The 23052-nt window shown below is 38.8% G+C and overlaps 1 protein-coding gene across 5 annotated transcripts in view; it reads right to left on the reverse strand.

Annotated features, from left to right (window-relative positions):
• arhgap46b (Rho GTPase activating protein 46b) overlaps positions 1 to 23052 on the reverse strand; it is a 156817-nt gene that overhangs the window by 10183 nt on the left and 123582 nt on the right. For all 5 annotated transcript variants that reach the window (XM_051661790.1, XM_051661791.1, XM_051661794.1 and 2 more), the window contains 2 exons: positions 21333 to 21960; positions 19644 to 19742 (listed from right to left, as the gene is read on the reverse strand). In XM_051661790.1, coding sequence (XP_051517750.1) covers positions 19644 to 19742; positions 21333 to 21960 — 727 coding nt within the window. The remainder of the gene's footprint in view (positions 1 to 19643; positions 19743 to 21332; positions 21961 to 23052) is intronic.

The following is a 23052-nucleotide window of genomic DNA, read 5'->3' on the forward strand; positions in this document are numbered from 1 at the left end:
TGTATTTTCCACCCTGGAATTAAACACTGCCGCAGACACACTAAGCTCTACTTTAACAACCTGCCTAGACAGCATCTGTCCTCTCTCCTCTAGGCCAGCACGTACTACACCACCCAGCCCCTGGCTCTCTGACGTCCTTCGTGAACATCGGACTGACCTCAGGGCAGCTGAGAGGAGATGGTGGAAATCTAATGATCCAGCAGCTCTAGGTAAGTATCAGTCTCTGCTTGCAACTTTTTCTGATAACGTTAAATCTGCAAAAACTTCCTATTACCAGAACAAGATCAACAGCTCCACAGACACTCGCAGCTTGTTTAGAACATTCAACACACTTCTCTGTCCTCCCCCTCCACCACCTGACACATCACTGACAGCAGATGTCTTTGCCACATTTTTTACTAATAAGGTTACAACCATCAGCAATACATTCTAAGCACCACACCCATCTCCTGTATTCAACTCTTCTGTCTCTATGTTCTCTCCTCTGACTGACACTGAGGTCTCTAAACTCCTCCTCTCCAACCACCCCACCACCTGTTCCCTTGACCCCATTCCTTCTCACCTTCTCCAGGCTATCTCTCCATCCATCCTACCTGCACTCACACACATAATTAACACATCTCTACTTACAGGCACCTTTCCCACAACATTTAAGCAGGCTTGAGTAACCCCGCTGCTGAAAAAACCAGCACTTAACCCCACCAAGTAGAACAATACAGACCAGTTTCTCTCATCCCATTCATGGCAAAAACACTTAAAAGGGCAGTTTTCAATCAAATCTCTGCCTATCTCTTACAGAACAAGCTGCTGGATGACAATCAGTCAGGCTTCAAAAGTGGACACTCCACCGAGACTGCCCTGCTGTCTGTCACTGAGTCGCTGAGACAGGCAAAAGCTGAATCCAGATCATCCGTCCTGATTCTGCTGGACCTTCCTGCAGCCTTTGACACAGTCAACCATCATATCTTACTCTCCACCCTCTCTTCGCTGGGCATCACAGGAACTGTGCTCGACTGGTTTAATTCCTATCTCTCAGGTAGGTCCTTCAAGGTAGCCTGGAGAGGTGAGGTGTCCAAGCCACATCAGCTACTTACTGGGGTACCTCAGGGCCACTTCTCTTCTCTATATACACAATATCACTGGGACCCATCATTCAGGCACATGGTTTCTCTTAACACTGCTACGCTGATGACACGCAGCTCTACTTGTCATTCCAGCCTAATGACACCAAAGTGACTGATCGAATCTCTGCCTGTTTGGCAGACATCTCGGCCTGGATGAAGGAACCCCACCTGCAACTTAACCCAGCCAAGACCAAACTCCTTGTCTTTCCTGCCAACCCTGCTGTTGAACACAACATCACCGTGCAGCTGGGTTCAACTACAGTAACACCTTCCAAAACGGTCAGAAATCTAGGGGTAACCATCGATAACAAACTAAATTTCACAGACCACATCTCAAAGACCGAAAAATCATGTAGACTTACACTCTACAATATCAGGAAGATAAGACCTTTCCTCTCTGAACATGCCACACAAATTCTTGTTCAGTCACTTGTCATTACTAGACTGGACTACTGTAATGCTCTCATTGCAGGCCTCCCTCCATTTGCAATTAGACCCCTGCAAATGATCCAGAATGCAGCTGCATGTCTGGTCTTAAAAGAACCAAAGAAAGCGCATGTTACACCACTCCTTGTCTCTCTTCACTGGCTGCCGGTTGATGCATGTATAAAATTCAAGGCTCTGTTGCTGGCATACAGAACAGTCACTGGGTCTGCTCCAGCATACCTAAAATCATTTCTGCAGAGCTACGCGCCCACTAGAAGCCTGCGGTCGCTAAGGAACGTCGCCTTGTTGTACCAACACAAAGAGGCAAAACACTTTCCTGGATTTTTGGCTTCATCGTACCACGTTGGTGGAATGACCTTCCCAACACCATCTGTGAAGCTGACTCACTTTGTCTTCAAAAAAACGGCTAAAAACACATCTTTTCCATGAGCACTTAACCAGTCAATAATAATAAAAAGAAAAAAAAAAACTCTTGTTGCACTTTAATCTGTTTTGAATACTACTATTCTGATGCTAGTGAAACTTTGTAATATGGCACTTTTTCATACCACTGTCTCTTTAAGATGATTCGCTTATGTGTTCCTCTTTTGTAAGTTGCTTTGGATAAAAGCATCTGCCAAATGAATAAATGTTTAAAAGCCCAGTCTCACACCCCACACCCGCTCTGACCTTCATTTCACACAAACACCAATACCTCCTGCCACCCCCCTCTTCCCCCCTCCTGCTACTCAACCTGCACTTAAGATCTGTGAAGAGGATCTGATTCCAGAAACAGAAGACAAGGAAACACAGGGCCCAGATGGTGTTTCACCCACTTGTCTAAAAGCCTGTGCTGACCAGCTGGCCCCCACCTTCACACAGATCTTAAACACATCACTGGAGCACAGTTACTTCAAATGCTCCACCATCATCCCTGTCCCAAAGAAACCCAAGATTGCAGGACTTAATGACTACAGACCTGTTGCCCTGATGTCTGTAGTCATGAAGTCATTTGAGATAATGGTGTTGGCCCACCTGAAGGACATCACTTGACCCTTTCTGGATCCCCTGCTAACATCCCCGTGCTAACAGGTCGGTGGATGATGCAGTCAATATGGGACTGCATTACATACTGCAACATCTAGACAGACCAGGCACTTATGCAATGAAGTCCTATTTGTGGACTTCAGTTTGGCTTTCAACACCATCATCCCTGCTTTCCTATGGAATAAATTAACCCAGCTATCGGTTCCCACATCTATCTGTCAGTGGATCACCAGCTTTCTGACAGATAGGCAGCAGTTATTGAGACTGGGGAAATTCACTTCCAGCACATGTACAATCAGCACTGGTGCCCCCCAAGGATGTGTGCTCTCCCCACTACTCTTCTCCCTGTACACAAACGACTGCACTGCCAAGGACCTGTCTGTCAAGCTCCTGAAGTTTGCAGACGACACTACAGTCATCGGCCTCATCCAAGATGACGACAAGTCTGCTTACAGAAGGGAGGTTGAACAGCTGGCTCACTGGTGCAGTCAAAACAACCTGGAGTAGAACATGCACAAAACAGTGGAGATGATAGTGGACTTTAGGAGGAACACCCCAGCATCAACCCCGCTCACCATTCTAAACAGCACTGTGGCAGCAGTGGAGTCATTCAGGTTCCTGGGAACTACCATCTCACAGGACCTGAAGTGCGAGACCCACATTGACTCTATTGTGAAAAAGGCCCAGCAGAGGTTGTACTTCCTTCACCATCTGAGGAAGTTCAACCTGCCACAGGCGCTGCTGATACAGTTCTACTCAGCAGTCATTGAGTCTGTCCTCTGCACATCTATAAATGTCTGGTTTGGTTCAGCTACCAAGTCAGACATCAGAAGACTTCAAAAGGATAGTCCGGACTGCTGAACGGATTATTGGTTCTCACCTTCCCACCCTCCAAGAACTGTACACCTCCAGAGTGAGGAAAAGGGCTGGAAAAAATCGCTTTGGATCCCATTCACCCAGCACACTACCTTTTTGAACTGTTGCCCTCTGGTTGGCGCTACAGAACACTGAGAACCAGAACTGTCATGCACAAGAACAATTTCTTTCCTCAGGCCATTCACCTTATGAACATTTAAAACTGCCCCTAATACTCTCCATTGTGGCAATACAATCATGTGCATATTCAACTATTCATTCATATTTATATTCCATTTATATTTATTTGACATATCCTACCTCTTCTGCACAATTCATTATATCACCTTGCACATAAATGTATCTCTGTATATAGCATATTTGAACAACATTATTGCCCTACTGTAGTTTCCTCTATATATTTATCAGTTGTATCTTATTTTTTATTCTTATTTCACTGTTTATGTATATATGTTATATGTATATTTCAGATGTTTGTATGTATACACTGATCAGCCACAACATTAAAACCACCTGCCTAATATTGTGTTTGGCCCCCTCGTCCCGCCAAAACAGCGCCAACCCATATCCCAGAATAGCATTCTGAGATGCTGTTTTCTCACCACAATTGTACAGAGCAGTTATCTGAGTTACCATAGACTTTGACAGTTCGAACCAGTCTGGCCATTCTCTGTTGACCTCTATCATCAACAAGGTATTTCCGTCCACAGAACTGTCGCTCACTGGATGTTTTTTTTGGTTTTTTTGGCACCATTCGGAGTAAATTCTAGAGACTGTTGTGTGTGAAAATGCCAGGAGATCAGCAGTTACAGAAATACTCAAACCAGCCCATCTGGCACCAACAATCATGCCACGGTCCAAATCACTGAGATCACATTTTTTCCCCATTCTGATGGTTGATGTGAACATTAACTGAAGCTTCTGACCCGCATCTGAATGATATTATGCACTGCTGCTAAACGATTGGCTGATTAGATAATCGCATGGATGATTGTTGGTGCCAGATGGGCTGGTTTTAGTATAGTGGCAGATATTTGCCAAAGGTTTGCCACTGAATTGTTTGCCAGTAGTGGCAGATATTTCCCAAAGGTTTGCCACAGACTGCCTGCCAGTAGTAGCAGTGCCAATAAAAACTTTACAGTTTTGTTTGCTACAAATTTGCCACAAATTAGCTGCAGGTTTGTACAAATTATGTATTTATGTTTGGTTAAATTAGAGCTGCAAAAAGTACATGGGATATTGCAAAAACAATCATCAAAAAAAAAACAAAAAAAAGATCAAACATTTCACATACACACTCATAAAAAAGAGAGAAATGGACAAAATTGATAAGGCATAAGCACAGTACAAGTAGCTGCTAGTTTGCACAGAACACATGGTAGATCATTTTCTCTTACTGTGATTGGTGGTGGTGGTGGTAGTGGTAGTGGGCTAAGCACATAACTGGTAATCAGAAGGTTGCTGGTTCAATCCCCACAGCCACCACCATTGTGTCCTTGAGCAAGGCACTTAACTCCAGGTTGCTCTGGGGGTATTGTCCTTGTAATAAGTGCACTGTAAGTTGCTTTGGATAAAAGCGTCTGCCAAATGCATAAATGTAAATGTAAATGTACTGTGAAGACAAATCTCAATGACTCACGCATGTATACGTGTTTTCCAGCAGTTAGTTATAGCTGAAAACCTCAACCCTCATTCTAGCTAAGCATGACTGCTCAAATTCCTGCAGGGCAAATGCTTGATGGGAACATTTTGAGTGAGATGGATGCAAATGGTGAATGTGTCCTCACAGTTACAAAATACATGATGCACAAAGTTTAACTCTGAACTGAAAAATGGCTGCAAACCAACGCTTAATGTAAACGGAATCTGACATCCACGCTCCAGTAGATGAAATATCACAATCACAGCAATATTGGAGTGGAATTGATACATCTACTAGTGACTCTGGATAATACACAACAATGAAGTGAGCAATCGTTTTTATTAAACAAAAGGAACACTTAAAAAAATTGCACCAGTTCCCTCCCTTGTATCTTCTTGGGAACATGAGTCATTATTTGGCTGAACAACCTTTCACAGTTACACAGGGTCTGATATTCAGATCCACAGGGTAAGATTTACTGCAAACAGGTGACGGAGGGTTTTGAGGGCTGAACTCAAGCCTGAGAAGCAGACAGCAACAACAGACACTTAGAGGCTTCAGGGCTCTTTAGCGGGGGTGCAAAGTTATCCGATCTTGGGTCGACAAGATTGTGAGTCAAACAACGTCTTTATGAAAGCAAAAATAGCATTCCTTGTTAAATACAGCAGCTAATATAACTTTATGCATGGTACTGAGAAAACAGTGAATATGCAGACAGACATGTTCATTGTATCACAAACCGAAACAGTGAAAAGTTCAGCCAATCAGGTCAATCTTTCACAGATTTTGATATGCCAGGACACAGATTGAAGAGTCGGTAATGCCTAGAGCTAGGTGTCCTCCATTAATATGAATATCAGTGCTAAATGTAGCTAAATGATCCTAAAAGCTAGTACATATGTAATATTTGCATGTTAAAACACTGGAGAAATGGCTTGGACATGTGCCTTGTCCTAATTCGTTCTACAAATGGTGAGAAAACATAATTATATTTTTTAAAAAAGGCTAACGTTAAAGCCAAGTCTCGTAATATCAGAACTAACAGGAACAGGTGGGTCTGTCTTTTACTACACAACACAATCTGTGAATCACAGAGACCCTGATGACTCTTGTGTCTATGAAGCTGTGAAAACATGTTTAACAAGCAGTTTAGACATTTCATAAGAGCCTGTCTCACCTCTCTCTGACATAGCCTCTGTTGTACTCTACTCCGACCTTGGCAAACTCTTCCATTTTCCCACCATATTTTTATCAGTTCTCTGTTTCATACCTTAATCACTGTGTACTATATATAACAGCATGGGTCACTTAAAATCACGATTCAGTAATTTTTGCCTGAAATGTTATGATTGTTATTGTTATTATCTTTATTATTATTATAATCAACAAAACAGTCAAATTAATATTATAAATCAGATAGTTACGACTAAAATTTGATTGGAAGAATTACATTCAAAGCCATTGAAAGGGGCCGTTCACAACAAACATGTTTTTGTGTCAGTGTGCTCTGTTTTTACATGTAAACACGTGCTGGGCAGACCTATTTGAACATTGTGTCGCATTACACTGTTTTTTCAATGTCTTGCGCAGCGCCACATTTTTAAGATGCCATGTAAAGTTACAAGCTGCGTCTATTTTTTTTATTTTATTTTTTTAAATACAAGGTGTTCAGTCTAAATGGTCCCTACTTGATATAAGCACACCTGTGACCAAACATCAGTTTTATATTAATACTAAAGTAGTGATTTTGCTTGGCAACTGTAAACAATGTCAACTCCACTTTATGTTGCGCCTAACGACATCACTTAATAACAAATTCTTCCTTGTCTTGACTTTTTTGGGTCCCGCTCTGCATTTTCGCATTACTTCATGTATTTGTCGCATTCTTGTGTAAATAACGTGGCCCACTGATTGCCACGCAAACACACAAATGGTATTAATGCAATACCACAATCTAAATAATTTCTACAGCCACAGTGCCCTCCTGTACTGGAAGTAGGGTTCATTTGTCTAGGTTGGATCTCTTCTCTACATCTACCATCCTCTTGATGCACCCTTCCTGTCTCTCATGAGCTTTCAGTGTCTTGTGAATTTGTGAGTTGAACACACTTTTATCATCGACCTCTTGAAGATAAAGAATGGCGATTTGGTCACTTCAGATACTGAGGTGAAAATGAAAAGGGGCTATATGAGGGCTGTTTTGCATACAAATAGTGCTAATGTTTTAACGGCTGTTCTTTAAGCTCAAACAGGGCGTAAATCTGTTTCTTTATTCCAACAACACACCTCTGACCCCCACAGGAGGACGCCACACCACCACAAAACATCCTGACACTATGGGAGTATTTACAGTTGGTCACTTCATGTGTTTTTTACTGATGGGATTGCTCTCCGATTAAATAAGCACATTCCATTTACACTTGGCCACATAAATGTGTCTCTGCCAAATGGATATAAATCCAATCTTCAGTTCCCGCACTAGATGCAAATAAAACAGAGTTCACTTCCATGATTATGCTAATGGTGGGCAGCAAATTTAAAAGATGTGATTTATCATTTAAAGGAATAGTTCACCAAAAACATGCACCCACGAGAGGTGTATTCGGGCTCAAATAGGTAGGGTTGGGCGAAAAACTCCATCACCTCTTCTCTTCTAAAATCAAAATCCTCCGACATCGTGTTTGAAATTGTTTTGGACTGTTTTGGTTTGTGAACGGCGCTTGGTCTGTGGTCTGTGCAAGTTTCTCTTGTAAACAATGACTTGCTTCCTGACTCCTCCTCCACGTGACACGTGACCTCACCAATGAGCTTACGTCATCCCTCTCATGAGCGCGCGTCACAGAGATGTATGGAAGTGAACTTTTTTAGTTAAAAAGTATATAAGTATTGTTTTGTTTCTAAAAATAATCAATCGTTTGGGTTCAGAAGACCTTTATTTGTCGACTGGAGTCGTGTGGATTATTTTGATGCACCCTAAATATGCATTTTGGACCGTCAAAAAATGGAGTACATTCACTTGCATTGTTTAAAGGAGGAGGCCAGAAATGAAATGCTAAAAATCTTAAATTCTGTTTTGATGAAGAAAGAAACTCAGATACATCTTGGATGGTATAAGGGTGAGTAAATTACCAGCAAATTTTAATTTTTGGGTGCACTATTCCTTTAAGTCATAAGCGCAAAGTCAATAAGCATGGCCATGAAGTTTTGGTATTTTCGTAAAAGCATTCGCTAAGTCTAGGTGCAAGTGGGTTTGGCGAAATCGCCCATGCAATGCACAAAAGGCGCGACCAAGTGCAATTTAATTCTGAGGTTCTCCTCCAGTTATTCCAGTGTCTGCGTCCTATTATATAGACCATTCCCTTAAGCACCAACGATTTAAACAAAACATTCAACCGAGCTAATAATGAAATATAATTATTTCCACTTACCACTGGACAAAACACTACATCCGAACCACGGCAACCGCGGAAAAATTGGAATCTTTAGAAAACTTCATTGATGACTACTTCATTGGACTATTCACCATGCCCCAACCACACAAAAAACAACCCAGCCGGGAATACTCTGCAGACTCAGATGACAACAACACAGGGGCCATAGAGATGAGTGTACTGGAGTCAATAAATAACAAACTGGCAATCCTCGAACTGTTGCACCAAGACATTAAAGATTTAAAGACCAGTCTGGAATTCAGTCAGTCCCAAATAGAATCACTACAAAAGGAAAACAATGAACTGCAAACAAGGATCACAACTCTCACATTGCAAATCGACAAAATCTCAGTGGAAAACAAGATAATGAAAGAAACTATACTTGACATCCAATGTCGCAGCATGCGCAGCAACCTTATTTTTTCAGGCATACCTGAAAAAGCACAAGACAACCCAGAGGAAGAGATTAAAGAATTTATGCATTTAGCCCTAAAGATACCCAAAGCAACTGTAGACAAAATCACTTTTCACCATGTCCACCATCTCGGAAACAAAAACAGCCAGAACACTGATCTCAAACGACCCCGTCCAATAGTCGCAAAATTTCAACATTGTAAGTAAAGGCAAAGAGTTACGCGGAGCGCGCTTCCGGTTAACGACCAGTTTCCATGAGAAATTCAAGAAAGATGTAAAAATGTTTATCCCAGTCATGAAACAGCACAGAAATGAGGGAAAGAGTGTATCACTTACCATGGATAAATTGTATATATATGGACAACTGTACAGAGACGCTGATACAACTTGAATCTGACATAGTTTTATTTGATTATCATCTCGCCAACAAATAACAATGTATTGAAAATAATGAACAATCTAAGATCCAGCCGTCACATCCTCATTACGTGCTTCACGTTGCTTCTATTTACGTTACTAAACTCACTTCAGAATTCAAGGCATTTATGTTGTGTATGTTTTGTGTTAATTGTCAGCTGACAATGTGTTAACTGTCAGCTGAGATTTGGTCTCCTATTCACTCTACAGAGCACTTTATTTAACTGGGAAATGAAATTTGTACACAATGATATATCAAAGAAGGAAAAAGAAGAAAAAATAAAGAAATAAAAGATCTAATATGATAATAAAAAACAATAACTATACTGAATAATGTCACAATTAAAATGTATTAGTTGGAATGTGAGGGGCATTAATTCACCGATTAAAAGAAACAAGGTACTAAGTCACCTGTGACAAGGAGGAGGGTGTGGCCGGGCCGTGATGACGCACGCCTGGTGCTGAGTTGTCTAATCAGCGGGAGAGAGTTAAGGAGGGGCCGGGATGCCAGTTAGAGAGAGAGAGAGAGACACATGCGGCCATATGTGTATGCGTCTATATGTTTTATGTTGCTTTAAGTTCATTTCTGTCATTAAAGTTTACGCTGACTGTTCTGCCGGTTCCCACCTCCTCCTTACCCATCCCTTACCCATTACATCACCTTAAAAAATTCAATGCAGACATATGTTTACTACAAGAAACTCACTTACTGGAACTTGAGCATAAATATCTTCAAACTTCACAATATACACAAATATTTTCTGCCTACTATATCTTAAAGAATCGCTATCATTATTAATAAAAATATACCAATTATCACTAACACTTCCATATTGGACCCAGAAGGGTGCTACATTATCATCAATATTTCAATGTATAATAAAGACATGACTATTGCTAACATTTACGGACCCAACATAGATAATGAAGAGTTTTTTCACAATTTTATTTCTCACAAACAATAATCATCATAGGAGGAGACTTTAACATAACCATTAATCCAAAATTAGACAAAACAATAATTCAGATCACATTAAAACTTGGCACTCCACAGAAGTCATTAAACAATATATGAATGAGCTTGGCCTTGGCGATAGCTGGAGACAAAACAATCCCATCTCGAGAGACTATATATTTCTCACCTGTTCATAAATCATACTCACGTATTGATTTCTTTTTAACAAGTAATTCCATTATCCCAGACATCTCAGAAAAATCAATTAACCCAATTATCATCTCTGATCATGCACAAATTACACTAACCCTTAATGACAAAAATTATAACAAAATTCTACAAAGATGGCGAATGAACATATCTTTACTCCAGAATGAAGATTTTGACAAATATTTTAAAAGAGAGTGGGCATCCTTCCTTGAAATAAATGACACTCTGGGAATCTGCAAAGGTAGTATTAAGAGGGAAAATAATATCATACTCAAAACAGAAAGTAGAAAAAGACTTAGAAACCAAATTAAAATGACTAAATATCACATACTTACTGAATCCTAGTGAACAGACACTTCAAGAGATAAATAATACAAAAAAATCAGCTAGAAGAAATCATCCACAAACAAATACAATTACAATAAAATTCCAAAAACAACTATTAAGATCCACTAATTTTGAACATAATGACATATCTGAAAAATATCTCGCCAACCTGCTCAAACGAAATAAGGAGAAAACACTGATATCAACAATTAGAAACTCAGACGATAAAATCATCCATAATTTACAAGAAATAAATCATACTTTCAGATCATTTTACAAAGCTTTGTACAGCAATGAGAAAAAGGAAAAGACAGTAAAACCGACTATGTTTTAAATAGCATAGTCTTACCTACTTTAAATCCAATACAATTAGAAGCAATAGAAAAACCATTAACAGCAGATGACTACCATCATACCATCCACCTCGACCAAACAGGCTTTATCAAAGTGCGTCATTCATCAAACAATACATGTTGCTTATTTAACATCATGAACATCTGTAAACAACAAAATACCAATACCATCACTGTATCACTTGACGCCGAAAAGCCCTCTGACAAAGTAAATAGGCACTTTCTTTACACAACACTTGAGAAGTTTGGTTTCGGCAAGTCATTCATAAATTGGATCAAAACACTATACAGCAAACCAATGGCATCAGTCATCACTACAGCATCATGTCACCACCATTCCAATTACAGTGAGGGACATTCATTATTCATAGAGCCCTTAGCTGTTACCATAAGACAAAATGACAACATAATAGGCTTCACATCCAAAAACACCAAATATAAAATATCACTATACGCTGATGTCAATCTACTTTATCTACAAAATCCAAATAGAACACTTAAAGAAGTCATTCAACTTATTAATGATTACTCAGATTTACTATTCTATAAACTGGACAAAATCTACAATCCTTCCATTATACAAAAAATTTGAAAAGACTAGACCACCGGACATTCCTTTTAAAATAGGTAATATTACATACTTAGGCATACACATTTCCCCCAACCTCTCAGACTTGTTTAATCTCAACTTCACTCCAGCATTAAAAACAACAGAAAATGACCTACAGCACTGGATGACCCTTCCACTCTCAATCATAGGACAAATAGCCATCATCGAAATGACCATACTGCCAAAAACACAATGATCCCGATACAACCGACTAAAAAATTGTTTGATACATTCACCAGCGTAACAAGCAAATTTACTGAAAAAATAAGAAACCTAGAATTAAACTTCATACACTGCAAAAAAGCAAAGACCAAGGAGGATTATCAGCACCAAATTTTCAATATTACTATTTAGCAGCTCAACTACAATATCTTTGCAAGTGGACTAAGAATGATCACTTTCACAACCCATGGCTACAATTGGAACAAATTTGTATGCAAGGAAATCCCAATATCAGACCTACCCCAACTTAGTAACTAAATCAGACAGCACAACTTATTCCAAAACACTGTTATATGCACAACCTAGACTACATGGTGGAAAATTAAAAAAATAACCAGTCACTCTTTATCACAACACTCATACTCACCAGTATGGCATAACCCAGATTTTTCAATAAATAAATCTCCACTTGTTAATACAAATTGGATAGAAAAAGGTATCGCACATTTGCATCATTTCTACATAGACAATAACTTCATAACATTTTCAGAACGGTCAAAGAAATATAATATAAATAAAATCATTACTTCCACTACTTACAAATAAAAAAGTGTCAACAAAGCAAAAATTGGAAATGTACAATTAAAACCATCTCCACTTATAAAAAAAATAAACAAAATCAGTAACTCCCCAAAATTACTAAGTTAATCAATTTCTTATTATCTATAGACACAACATGCTCCATACCAGTCACACAACGGGAACAGGATCTCGACATCACCACTGATAATAACTTCTGGAATCAAATTTGTAAAAACATATTCAGTTTCAGTAAAAATAAAAACATACAATTAATCCAATATAAAATCATACACAGAACACACCTTACTCAATATAAAATATTTAAAATGGGAATAACAGACTCAGACAAATGCATACACTGTAATCTCAACAAAACAGACAATTATCTTTATGCACTATGGTCATGCCCACCTGTAGCATCATTCTGGAAAGAAGTCATCACCAAAATACTTACTTAAATTATAATATTCCCATGACTCCATCCATATGCCACTTAGGAACCTTTCAACAATAACCCCTACAGTTGAATAAGTAACTCCACTTCTTTTGTCTCTAGCTATTGCCAAGAAAACTATTCTCATAAAAATAAAACAACATCTCAATATAACTATATAACACCATATAACTAATGAGAGACAAACTGCTTCATGTACAAGCCAACTACATAAATTTACACTACTATTCACTCACTCCTCTTATATCTAGATATTAATATCACAGTGAAATCCGTCAACTGAATTAATGACCCACCACACTGTAAAATATTACTTTGGTGAATTGATGCCCCACACAACACGATTGTGAAAATTCCATTCTATTTTAATCAGTTATAAGTGTATGTAATTATGTATATGTAGTATATGTATATATGTGATGTGTGTGTATATATATATTTCCCTACATCATACTTTATGGTATTATATTGGAGTAGATTTAAATTTTCACTAATTTCATTATATTGTATATAACTAAATATCATATAATATTAATTATATATATATATATATATATATATATATATATATAGATAGATAGATTAGTATGTATGTCATTATATATTTCATTATACTGTTACTGCAACGTTCTCATGTTATGCTATACAAACGTACAGTTGAGAACTTAAGTCTGTGATTCACTTTCGTCTCATGAGTTTGCACCCCCCTTGTAGAATTAGTAAAAATATAAGAATACTTATAGTGTTACCATTATGGGTTATTCTTCCTATTATTAGTATTATTATTATCAATGTGTAGGTGTGTAGTTATGTGTGTGTATGTGTGTATATGTAAAGTACTGCCCCTCGAAAGCGACAACATATTGCATCATCCCACAGGGCAGAAAGGTCGCGGACTCCCCCGGTTCTCGTGCTCTGTGGTTTGCATGCCCATGGTGTGATGTGTCGCCTCCTTGGGGGTCGATGAGTTCTGCATTTCCTTTTTTATGGGTCTCTCAATTACCCTGAGTACCGGAGCTGGGTTTTGACATTATATACTGTTGGGAAGAACTTAAATTGTATCCCAATATTCCTGAGTATCAAAGCTGGATCTCTACATCATGTGGCCACTAGTGGGTGGGCACAGAGGTGTGCTGAGAAAGCTGGAAAACCAGGAAAAGAGGAAATTGCAATATTCGTATGAGCAAAGGTGAGAGACTCACGCACAGCTTTCATGGAAAAAGCAGGTGACCGTCAACCTTTGGGGGCGGTGCACCATGCTAAGGGGGCTGGGTGGAATTCTGGGCAGGATTGATTGTGTGGGCTCGGCTGCTAATTTATTTCATGGGGATGCTGGTATTATTCTGTTCATGAGCTATCATCTTTGGGGCAATACTGCATAAGTGAGTATGTATGTATATATATATATATATATATATATATATATATATATATATATATATATATATGTATTTATATGAATGTAAGTGTATGTGCATAATATATGTGTATGTATACTGTATGCATTTATGCACGTGTGTGCTTTTGTGCATGTATATGTATGTATATATATGTGTGCGTGTCTGTCTGTGTGTGTTTACATGTATATATAATGTATTTAAAAAATGATCATTCAGCATATTTGAAAAGCAATGTGCCTATCTGTACCTATCTTTTAACTATCCTGTTGACTCCTCATATATGCATTCATTCAAAAACACTTTTAACATATCGATTTTTTTACCCTTTATATATTTTTTCTTTATTTTAATAGCTATTTATACACCATAATCAGTTGTCCCAGTTATTTTATACACTTCAACATATTTAAAAGGAAAACCAGCTGTCTGTTGCCGTATGTTGTCCGTATTGTATGTTGTGCATTATATATCTCCTTTATTTAATTTGTTTTGTATCCTCAGTAAGTGCTTCTGTATGTATTTCTTCTGTTATTGTTTTTTGTTATACCCTTTTCGAAGTATCACATACATTATACCCAATGCCTTTTGAATGTTTTGCTGAAAAAAAAAATAAAATTTAAAAAAAAAAAAAATTCCTCCAAAAGACAGCAAAAGTGTGTGCTGTTGAGTAAATCTGTAATGTGGCATCATAAATATTTGTGATTTAAATGTTGCTTGCAATACATTTTGTTTCGTCAGGGTACACGGTTATGCTGCGTTCCATTCAAATTGGATGAGGGATATTCCTACTTGATATCTCCGACCATAAATGCATTCCATTTCCCTGATATTCGGAACTGCAACGCTCCCGTTAGCTTAGCAGGTGTTTGACTCTCATTAGAGATGTCTCCTAGCAACCCAACTGATAAACAATGCTGCAGCGCTAGCATTTGTGCTTCAGGTGTACGATTATCAAAAGAGATTATAATATTTTATACACCTGTTTCTGCAGGCGTTTGTTAAACAAGCTTTAATATCATATTATGTGGAAACAAACTCATTTATCGATATTACTTAATAAAGTGAATGTTTATCACCTACTTTGTATATCTCCCTGAGTGCCGATATTTTTGTGTGACATCATGCCCCTGCATCTCGGGGAAATCAGAGTTGAGAATTTCTGCACGAGCCAACAAGTTGTAATTCTGATTTAAAGATGCATTCCATTGCACTTTTCCTAGTAGGAAGTTGTAAAATCCGACTTTCCGAGTTGAATGGAACGCAGCACTACTTTTCAAAACTTGATCCGACACTGAATGCTCAAGCAGCCTAATTTACACTTAGAAAACTCCTGGTGTTGCTATAGCAATGCAAACAGCACTTACCAATTTGCTTGAAGTGAAAATCAGTCCTCCTTTCCTGTTTAATAAATTAAACAATCACACGGTCATGCAGAACATCTTGTGTTTTTAAATCCATAAGGATCTCTTTCTCAATGGCGATAGCGGTAGTGATGACAGTCGACTTGTCAGTAAGATCTCGCGCTCTTCGCTTTCAAATTACGTCACTTAAAGCGTGATTGCATCACTCAAGGCCAGCTAGAAGGCTTCGACCGGGACATATCCTAAAGATCACACCCACCAAGAGAGGGTGGAGCTCAAACTCACGCGCTGCTTCGGCTAACAAGCTTGGCTTTGGGCATGTGATTTGTGAAACAGTTGTCACACTTTGCTTGTAAGCATCAAGGAATAAATTCTGACTGGATAAACTTTGTTTTTCTCTATTTGTTTGTAGATTAATTAAGAGTGGAAAGCGATTAAAAATACATAGGCAAAAAGGAGATTGAAATATTTATTTATTTGGCCTGTTAGGACAGCAGAGAAGGCTTTGCTAGCCCTGAGAATTTGCCACTGGATCAAACATATAAAAACCACTGTGGATGCTGAGTACAGCTGCAAACAGCTCTGTGATTGGTTACTGCTGGTGGTAAAAACCACAGAACCACAACCTACTGAATGTGACTCATGGATGGATGACACAGACCTAAAGACATACACAAGTGTATGTACCCACTGATTAAATGTATGATTATTGACAAATAATATAATAGCCTGACATAGCCTTCCATTGTTTTAGCTGCTGAATATTTTGTTTATCTCGAACATGTACATCACATTACAGATGTTAAATGCATTGAAAATTTCGCTTCATGTTGTCTTTAGGTAAAAAACTGCAATTAACTACTCAACAGGATTATGCTTCACTAGAGGATAGGAAACAACAAATAATTAAAAGATTTAAACATAAATACATGAAAGAATCCAATTGTAAAACTTAAAAGTTTTAATAAATAACTTATAATTAATAACTCTGTGGCCTAGTGCATATACTGTAGATCCGGGTTGAAAGGTTGTAGGGTTGAATCCTGCAAAGGTCGAGCCATGAACTATAACCATTGCGCCTTTAACATGTCACTCAGACTCAGGATGCTCCGGGTGGATTGTCCCTGTATTAAGTGTTCTGTAAGTCACTTCCTATAAAAAACATCTGCTAAATAACTACTTATTAACATACTAAATAATATCTTTGTAAATACAGTACATATTAGCCTTGCATTTCCACCTCAAACAATAACAGTGGCCATTACTTCAGCACTCTTGTTCTAGCGCAGAGTGGCAGACAGTGTAATTAACTGAGGCCAGGCTGGAGCTGCATTATTAAGAGCCCACGCTGAGCTGTCTCTTCAAACTTTGTTTTGGAGCGAGGCTCTTGAGAAAGGCTTACTGTGTGTGGAAGAAATAAAGGACAGACAGATAAAAGAATGAAATGAGGGTTAAGTTGGATGGCAGCCACTGAGGGTGTAACCTGATCAAAATGTCCCACTCTCTGTTTTTGTCACAATCTGTATGTTCCTCTTTCTCTTTCCATCTCCTATCACTCTCGCTTTAAGACTGAAAGACGTTCTCAGGATCTCTATTGCCTCTCAACCCACAAACTCTCTGTCTTTCTGTTTCTCTCTCTCTGAGCTGTCTGGCAACAGGCCAGGGAAGCGTGGGACAGAATGTCTTGTTGCTCAAAGCTTTAATCTTCCCTCTATAAGAGACTGAGGGGTGAATTCACTAAACAGTTGTGCCACTTTTGCGCGTTGTATTTCAGCTCAAAAACCTGCGTTTTATTCAATATAGTTTAACCAACACAATTGGCGCTGAAATTGCGCTGCCTCTTGAGTATTTAAATTATGTCATTGTCATTCCTTTCTGCACAAACACACTTATTTAGTGGTGCACCGATCAGGAAATTTGAGGCCGATACCGATCTCTGATTTTTTAACACTAAGATCGGCCGATACCACACTTTTGCAAATTACAATGGCAAGAAAAAGTATGTGAAACCTTCGGAAGTATAAATTTGTCTTAAAATCTAGTTTGATTTTAAGTTAAAATAATAAACAAACAAAATCTGTTTTAACTACTATACACAAATTATAGTATTGTTCTTGTACATATTGAACACATCATTCAAACATTGACAGTGTAGGCTGGAAAAAGTATGTGAACCCCTAGGCAAATGATGTCAACAAAAGCTATTTAGAGTCAGGAGTTGTCAAACCTGGCATCCAATTAATGAAACAAGATTGGAGGTGTGGGTTAGAGCTACTTTGACTTATAAAAAGCACTCAAACATTTTGTGTTTGCTATTCATAAGAAGTGTCTGCTGACGTGGACCGTGCCTTGCAAAAAACAGATCTCAGAAGACCTACGAACAATAGTTGTTGCTTTGCATAAAGCTGGAAAAGGTTACAAAGTTATCTCGAAGAGCTTAGATATTCATCTGTCCACAAATTGTCTATAAATGGAGATGATTTATTACTGTGGCTACTCTCCCTAGAAATGGCCGTCCAGCCAAGATAACTAAATAGGTACACCGCAGAATGCTCAATGACGTAAGAAAGATCCCTACAGTGACAGCTTAAGACTTGAAGGAATCATTGGAACTGGGTAACATCTCTGTTCATGAGTCCATGGCAGGACACCACGAAAGAAGCAGTCCTAATTTAGTAATAATGATAATTTTCTATCCTGTCCCTGACCCTCTGTTTGAAATGCTTCTTTAAATATAAATGTAAATGCTATGACTGGCTTACATCGTGCAGCCCCTTGAATACAGCCATATACACTCACTGAGCACTTTCTACGAAACTATGGTCCCAATAAAGTACCCAGCATGGTCATCTGCTGTTGTAGCCCATCCACCTCAAGATTCCACGTGATGTGCATTCTGAGATGCTATTCTGCTCACTACAAAAGTACAGAGGGGTTATCTGAGTTACCGTAGCCTTTCTGTCAGCTCAGACCAGTCTGGCCATTCTCTGTTGACCTCTCTCATCAACAAGGCGCTTCTGTCCGCAGAACTGCCGCTCACTGGATGTAATTATTTTAGGCATCATTCTGATTAAATTCAAGAGACTGTTGTGCATGAAAATCCCAGGAGATCAGCAGTTACAGAAATACTCAAACCAGCATGTCTGGCACCAACAATCATGCCACGGTCGAAATCACTGAGATCACATTTTTTCCCCCATTCTGATGGTTGATGTGAACATTAACTGAAGCTCCTGAGCCGTATTTGCATAATTGTATGCACTGCACTGCTGTCACACGATTGGCTGATTAGATAATCGTATAAATAAGTAGGTGTACAGGTGTTCCTAATAAAATGCTCAGTGAGTTTAATTTTAAACTTAAAAATAAAATGTCTCGAGACTCCTGCACTTTGCTCTGTCCAGCTGTCTTGGAATACCCACCAGTTTGTTGCCTGTACAGCTGCTTATTGCCTGTACAGCTGGAGTTGTGCAGACTGCCCCGTGCTGACTGAGACTCACAAAAACATGAAGGTGGTACTTTAAACTTGAATTGCTTAGCTGGTAGGAAAATTCCTCCGGATATAATGTATGGTCAGGGTGCATGATTAATTGCGATACATTTATTTTATTAGTTAATTTATTTTTATTTAATTAATCACACTGAAGTAATGTGTTAAATCAACAGCCTTATTTTGAAGTTATTTTTAAGATGCCTTTTAGATTTGAGTACATGTGTATTTTTTTAATCCATAGTTCTGCCAACACATTAAAGTATATACACCCCAACAACTCTACTCATGTTTTCTTTTGTCTGTGTACTCACATTTTCTTGAGTGTGTCTGTGAATGGGTAATTCCACATTAAAACTTACCCTGCTCCTCCTCTTCTTCATTGTTCTGTTTCCTCTTCTTCCTGGACTTTGAATTCTTCTTGTTTTTTATGTCCTGTTGTTCCATGATATTCTGAAGTACTGTAAAACACAGCAAAACAATTCATTGTGAAAACTCTTACTGTCCAATAGTTTGTCTGAAAAATGCATGACTGTTTTGTTCCATGAACCATGACGTTTGACCTACAGTAACCCCTGTGTTTTATTTTTCTCTCCACTTCAGCGTTGCATCCTGTTTTAGTAGGCACAAAGCCATTACAATTTTAGCATTGTGACCAATATTGACCCTCTCTGTTTATATGTATATGAGGGGTTCAGGCTCTGAATACATTTGGGTCGGCTTAAAATCTAAACATTTCCCTGTGTGAGTCCTTTATCTGTCCTACAAACAAATACAAGGCAAAAAAAAGAGTAGGGATACTAAAACATAGTATATTCAAGAGCTGAACAATCCAAGATATACAGTGTCCCCAAAAAGCATTTGGACACTTAAGCCTCACTTAAAAATTTACAAATGTCACTGCATTACATAACAAAATATCAAACCAAGTGGAATTTATTTTTAAGAAAGTTAGCACAAGCACACTTTTCAAGCAAAACATATCATAAAAAGTAGTTTGTTATGTTTTAAATGATAAAACAAAAGATACAATTCATAGCTGGTCACCAGCATGGGATGCTTGGGGCTTCTTGACTAGCTTATCCAGCAAGACTTCCATGTTTAACCAGTATAACCATAAAAACCATGATAGTCGACCAGGTTTTTTTTTTGACCAGAATGTTTTGCTGATGAACAACACGGCTATGCTGGTCAGCTAAACCGGTATTAAAACAGCACTAACGAGCATAAACCAACTTGGTTTAAGCTGGTGTTTTCAGCAGGAGTGGTGAAAGTGTCCAAATTCTTTTTGGGGCCACTGGCGAACAGACGATATGGCCAATCATGGTATTGTCTTATTCACAATGACCCAAGGAATCCATAGACACCAAGATTTATTTTACGGTTTTAGAACAAACGGTTCAGAAGTTCTTGACTCATTGGTAGCGCTGTCACCAAACTTGGCAGTTAGCCTCAGATAATGGTCCTAAAGATGCATACCAAGTTTTGTGTTGACAGACAAAAGTGTTGCTGTGATACAGCCAAACTTTCTGATTTGGATTGCAATCGTTAAGATCGTAAAGTACTTCCGAACTGTGGCAAAAATCTGTTCAGTCATTTTTGTGCTGCTCAGTCTAAATATGAGCCCTTTTTGGTGAAGACTGGAAACATCTTTAGGAGTAGTAGAAAGAATCTTGTTTATAAACCTAATTGTTCAAAAGTAATAACACGAAGAAAATTGCATTTTTGAACTGGTGTTGGCACTACAGGGTTTAGCCTGCAGCGACCCCAAAGTTGGTCAGGGGGCTATTCATGCCCACACCAATCTGTGTGCCAAATGTGTCATTTGCCTACGTATGGTTCATAGGGCTGCCATGCACTCCCACTGAGGACAATTTTTTTTTTTTTTTTTTTCAAAACAAAACACAATAGTGGCTAAAAAAATGTTTTAATTGATTTCTCCAAATAAGGATGCCCCAACATGTCTCCAAAAGGAATGTTTTGTCAGATTTAGTTAATTTCTGGGGACAAATATCTATGTACACAAACACACAAAATCACAGCATACTTACTCTTCTTATCATTCCTGGGCTCAAGGTGTCTCTGGATGTAGCCTTCCAAGTAGCGTCTAAATTTGGGGGAAGGCGAAAAGATCGCTAGGCTGATGGCCATCAGCTCCCAACCCGCCTCCAGACTCCTCAAATTCAAGTTATTGGTGGTCTGCCGCACCAACTGCACATACAGCTCATCCCTCAAACTTTGCATTCCCCAACACTTTGTCACTACCTGAAGGGCTGCATGCCGTTTATCCAGCCTGGCCGGCCTGTCTCCCATGTAGGCCTGTACCAGCTTGAACATCTCGCAGGCTTCCTTCTTGACAGCCCGGTCACTGGTAATCAACATGGGTTTCTTAATGGAGCCACGGTTCCATGATAGCATATTAGCGATGGAGACTCGTCGGCGGAACAGGCCCTGTGTGTGCTGGTTAAGATTCTTGCTGGCCCAGTCCTCCATGTTGGCATCATGTGGAGGCTTGCAGAGGGTGGTATACGGGTACTGGTAACCCGTGCTGGTGTGGGAGGGTGGTGGACTGTTGTTGTTGTTTCTATGGGTGATGTGGGCAGTTCCACGACCCACTCTGTCATGGTCACAGTCTTGGGGCAACACGTCCTGCTGAGTTTTGGATTCCAGTGTTCCTGTCTGAAGCCAGAGAGATCGAGAAAGTGAAATATGTCAGTACTGCGTGATGCAGTTGTTCTATCATTTATTTGCATCATCACGACTGCCGCAGGAACTTGAGTATGCATATTGTGTAGGTTTCAGGTGATTGGCTTACTCTCCCTGCAGAAATCTAGAGACATTCATATGGATTACGCTTGCTCCCTAAATAGGTGACCCAATATGGTAATCACATCTTAACATCAAACATTACTGCCTCCCCTCTTCTTCTGCTCCTTTTCCACTCTTCCTCTTTCCAAACTCATTAAAGGGATAGTTAATACAAAAATTTACTCACCCTCATGTTTTTACAAATCCATATGCTGTAATTTTTTCTGTGAAATTTATAAAGACAATTTTTGAAGAATTGTCCAGCAGCTCTTTTCCACACGACTCAAGACCACGTCTGTAAAGCTCCAAAATGGACAGAAAAAAAACCCACCATAAAGGCACCATAAAAGTAGTTCATATGACTCATGCACTATATTCAGGCTTCTGAATTAAAGGCTTCTGATAGCTTTGTGTGATGAACATACCGAAATGTAAGCTTTTTGAGGCACCAGGTTTGACGTCATTGACGCAAAACTCCATTGGTTCTGACTTCATAACTAATTACAATTCACCATGATTGAATATATAGTAAACAAAAAAGATTTGAGAGCTGCAGTGGAGGGAAAGATTTTCAGTGAATAATGACTTCAAAAATGTCAGTCTGTACCTCACACAATTCTATCGTATGTCTTCAGAAGATTGGAAAATAGCACACATCATATGAATCACTTTATAGTGCTTTTATGGTGTATTTTATCCCGTATGGAGTGTGACAGATGTTGTCACTATAAACTGCAATTGTATCTAAATGAGCTGCATGAAGATGTCACAGAAAAAAAAAAAAACAACCACATACAGATTTTGAATGACATTTGGTTGAGTAAATAATTTTCTTTTTGGGTGAACTATTTCTTTAAAGGTCCTAAAACCTCTGCTCTGATCCTCCTTCACTCTATAAAACAAATCTGTCAACTTACAAAGTCTTACTTAAGCTTATACTATTTTTTATTGTATTTGAAATGC

Source organism: Myxocyprinus asiaticus, chromosome 29, assembly GCF_019703515.2.
Source record: "Myxocyprinus asiaticus isolate MX2 ecotype Aquarium Trade chromosome 29, UBuf_Myxa_2, whole genome shotgun sequence".
Classification (NCBI taxonomy): Eukaryota; Metazoa; Chordata; class Actinopteri; order Cypriniformes; family Catostomidae; genus Myxocyprinus; species Myxocyprinus asiaticus.